This window comes from Camelina sativa, chromosome 8, assembly GCF_030686135.1.
Source record: "Camelina sativa cultivar CO46 ecotype springtype chromosome 8, ASM3068613v1".
NCBI classification, from domain to species: Eukaryota; Viridiplantae; Streptophyta; class Magnoliopsida; order Brassicales; family Brassicaceae; genus Camelina; species Camelina sativa.
Window position 1 is genome coordinate 8,488,924 of NC_141887.1, and position 4,153 is coordinate 8,493,076.

The 4,153-nt window shown below is 34.8% G+C and overlaps 1 protein-coding gene and 1 pseudogene across 2 annotated transcripts; one reads left to right on the plus strand and one right to left on the minus strand.

Moving 5' to 3' along the window:
• On the minus strand, nucleotides 1-2,510 carry LOC147939803 (myrosinase-binding protein 2-like). Of its 2 annotated transcripts, none has more exons than XM_087463199.1 (5): nucleotides 2,391-2,510; nucleotides 1,733-1,950; nucleotides 1,190-1,621; nucleotides 661-1,089; nucleotides 1-564 (listed from the first exon to the last, which is right to left on the minus strand). In XM_087463199.1, exons 2-5 carry the CDS (start codon nucleotides 1,919-1,921, stop codon nucleotides 304-306), a joined length of 1,311 nt encoding a protein of 436 aa, XP_087319325.1. In that variant the 5' UTR covers nucleotides 1,922-1,950; nucleotides 2,391-2,510; the 3' UTR covers nucleotides 1-303. The 2 variants fall into 2 exon arrangements, with proteins under 2 accessions (XP_087319325.1, XP_087319324.1); XM_087463198.1 differs by having other exon boundaries at nucleotides 2,377-2,414.
• A 701-nt stretch (nucleotides 2,511-3,211) lies between these two features.
• LOC147939804 (uncharacterized) lies at nucleotides 3,212-3,797 on the plus strand (annotated as a pseudogene).
• Nucleotides 3,798-4,153: the final 356 nt, after the last annotated feature.

Consider the following 4,153-nt stretch of genomic DNA (forward strand, 5'->3'; position numbering starts at 1 on the left):
TGAACAAGAGTGATATATTAGATCGTTTTGATTTAACTTCATCACAAAAAACACCCACACACACAAAAATGAACCAAGATAAAAGACGATATTGGAAAGATAACATCACATGATCCCAAAGCATGGACCTTATTTTACACATAAACACAACAAAAGCTGAAATGCTTACTCGAGCTGCAAATGACCCAAAAGGATGTACCTTATTTTACGAAACTAGAGTAAGTCTTTTATTGGTGATAATAGATAGACACGGCATGGACTTAGATCTGATGAACCCAATAAACCGTCTTGTAACCCTCCTCTTTAAATTCCTCCGGTTCCAAAGTAAACTCCAATGGCATCAATAGCCTGACCAGAGAGTCCATGGAATCCAAGAAGCTTTCCTCCATTTTTCCCCTCAAGCCTGAATTCTGTCCCACTTGGACTTACCCCAAATATTGGAGAAGTTCTTCCAAAAGAAGTTTTGAAGAACAAAGATTTGATCAGAACTGCATTATAGCGATTAACATGATCGTAGCTTCCACCAACAGATATGATGCATTCATTTGGATAAGACACATCAAACTGGATTTCATTTTCCATCAAAAAAAAAAATTAAAACTTTTAAAAGAGTTGGTAAAAACATACTCAAGAATAACAAATTCAAGTTATTTATATTACCTCTTTTAGTTCTCCTCGAATCGTCCCATGTCCACGTTCAAATGTTCCATTATTTTCGTATTCGATCTTGATATAAGATATACAATCAATATCTTTTCCCACGGTTATTTTCTTGACACCATCAAAAACACCATCGTCAAATGCACCTCCCATGTTACCACCCATAGCAGCTGTCTTTTCAACTAGCGAAAAGTATGCACCAATGGAATCAATGGCCTGACCAGAGCGTCCGTGGAATCCAATAAGCTTTCCCCCATTTTTACCCTCAAGCATGAATTCTTTCCCAGATGAATCACCGAATGTTGGGGAAGTTCTTCCATAAGAAGTTTTGAAGATTAGGGATTTGATCAACACCGTCTTATAGCGGATAACATGATCATAGCTTCCACCAACAGATGTGATACATTCATTCGGATAATCCACATCAAACTGAATTTCATTTGACATTAGAAACAAAAATTTTATAAACATTTAAACAGTGGATAAGAACCGATCGACTAAAAAAACAAAGTCACTATATTTTTATTACCTCTTTCAGTTCCCCGCGAATCGTCCCATTCTCAAGGGTTTCAAATTCTCCATCCTTTTCGTATTCGATTTTGATATAAGACACACAGTCAGTATCTTTTCCAACAGTTATTTTCTTCACACCATCGAAAACACCATCGTCAAATGCACCTCCCATGTTACCACCCATAGCAGCTGTCTTTTCAACTAGAGAAAAGTATGCACCAATGGCATCAATAGCCTGACCAGAGCGTCCGTGGAATCCAATAAGCTTTCCCCCATTTTTACCCTCGAGCATGAATTCTTTCCCAGATGAATCACCGAATGTTGGGGAAGTTCTTCCATAAGAAGTTTTGAAGATTAGCGATTTGATCAACACCGCGTTATAGCGGGTAACATGATCGTAGCTTCCACCAACGGATGTGATACATTCTTTCGGGTAATCCACATCAAACTAGATTTGATTTTCCATTAGAAACAAACAATTAATAAAATTTTAAAAGGTAGATATATAAGAACCGACCCGACCGAATGAAAACAATGTGAGGATGTTTATATATACTACCTCTTTCAGTTCCCCACGAATCGTCCCGTGCTCATGAGTTACAAATTTTCCATCCTTTTCGTATTCGATTTTGATATAAGACACACAGTCAATGTCTTTTCCAACAGTTATTTTCTTCACACCATCGTAAACATCATCGTCGAATACACCTCCCATGCTACCACCAACGGGTCCCATCTTCTCAGACATTGCTTCGATATCTTAACTTCAGTGAAAACCTGAAAGATTCAAATTCCTATCTCAGAGACACACAAAGAAAGAAGGAACAACGTAATGGACACTTGGTAAAGAAAACATTGGAAGAAGTAGTAACACAAAATCTATTTTTTACGCATCATTAATGAGACAATAAATTGACATCTCCGACCCACTTTTACTATGAGAATATTATTGTATTCTATATCTTCCAAGGAGTGCATGAAATTCTTTTTTTAACGTACTTCCTAATTACCTCAGCATAATTGAAAATTATATGAACATACTGCTATTGGTGATAACGTATAACTACAATAAGTTGAAACAACAATGGATGCATGGCAAAACTAAGTGAAATTCGAAAGCAAGGATGAAGTCATATCGGACTATCATAACGTGTGAATAGAAAATGTCGACAAAAAAGGTGAAGAGAGAGAGAGAGTCCTCACTCTTGTGCTATTACCCTTAGATTGGAGAAGAGCTATGAGATGTGGAGTAATGCTACTCTCTATTTATTGACACTCCTTTTTACTTTTACTATTTACACTTTCACATTTTTAACCTTCTAGCTAAGTTACTCACTAAAGTCTATCGACCAAAACATAGAAGATTTGTATGTGGGGATGTGAAGACGTGATAGAAAGTTGTTATCATGAATTCCACGTGTGGAATATTATCAGAAAAAGAAAATAAAAATCTAGAAGACTTGTAAATGAGAAGATGTGAAGTCGGAAAAAGTTGTTGACTAAATTTTAGCTTGATCGACATCTTATTTTACGTATTTTCTTGGCAACTACCGTATTTCTTTTTTATTTACATTACTTAAAAAGTTTTAGTTTTTTTATAGGTTTAACGATTATCACTTTTTTGTTGACTTAGCTCACAAACCTTAATTTTGGAATACTATGGCTTAGTACTGCTCGTCAGTCGTTTATAACCTGCAATGAACCGAAGTTAAGATGGTTGGACCATATGTACAATGGTTTAATGGCAAGACTTCAAATCTTGTACGTACCTTTTTTTCTGAAAATGCTTTGCTGTCAAATTGATTGTAATATCGATCCTTTCCACATGTGAAAGGATATTATTTTATCATTTTAAGATCAATTATTATGTAGTAAATATTTTTTTTATAAAATAATTTTTATATCAAAATTCATTATTTTGTTAACTCTATAAATAGAGACTTGGTTCATTATTTTGATAAAAAAATACCATCATTTCTACTATATTTTAATTCTTCTAAATAACTATTCTTTATATCAGTTTATTATTATTATTGGAATGGATCCCAACAACAATTCTACCCAAAATTCTACTAATTACCCTTTTCCATTTCCAAATCCCAACAATTATCAAAATCCTTATTTCAACCAATCCCAAAATATCCCAAATTATGGCTTTCCACCAAATTTTTCAATCCCGTCATCTGTTCCAAACTATAATCCATATTATGGATCAATGATGCCATATTCATCTCAACCATCTCCTTATTCTTTTACTCCAACGAGTAATGAAAGTGTTCAATTGAATTTCCCAGATTTTCTATGCAAGTAACTTTTGGAGGGATGAACAGTGCTGAAGCCACTCCAAAAACAAAAGATTCAACCTCTACTCGCTGGAAAAACCCCAAATGGACGACTGAGCAAAATTTGGTGCTATTGAGTGGATGGATTAAATAAGGAACAGACAATATTGTTGGCAGAAACCAAAAGAGTGAATCATATTGAGGTAGTATTGTAATGAGAATTGCTCATTTGATCCTCCACGTGATGGAGTTTCGTGTAGAAATCATTTCAAATATGTGAACCAAAATTTGGGTAAATGGATAGGTGCTCACGATAGCGCTAAGAGGATGGTCCGAGAATGATGTCCTAGCAAAAGCACATGAATTATATTTGTAACGCCCGTGTTCCGAAAAATATGAAATATTGAAGTTTATATCGAAAATTGGGGTGAAGTCAGTTTAATTTCCGGTTTAGATCGGTGAAGAGCTATGGGATGTGGAGTAATGCTACGAACTATTTATTGATACTCTTTTTTATTTTTTACTAATTACATTTTTCACATTTTTAACCTTCTTGCTAATGTACTCACTAACGTCTATCGACCAAAACCTAGAAGATTTGTATGTGGGGATGTGAAGACGTCGAAGAAAGTTGTTATAATGAATTTCACACGTGGAATGTATCAGACAAATTAAAACCTAGAAGAATTTTAAGTTTT

Excerpts from the sequence above, each read along its gene's own strand:
- LOC147939803 (XM_087463199.1), bottom strand. The coding sequence starts at position 1,921 with ATGTCTGAGAAGATGGGACCCGTTGGTGGTAGCATGGGAGGTGTATTC. Across the intron at positions 1,622-1,732 it reads TTCGTGGGGAACTGAAAGAG|TTTGATGTGGATTACCCGAA; the intron begins GTAGTATATATA and ends AATCAAATCTAG. Across the intron at positions 565-660 it reads TTCGAGGAGAACTAAAAGAG|TTTGATGTGTCTTATCCAAA; the intron begins GTAATATAAATA and ends AATGAAATCCAG.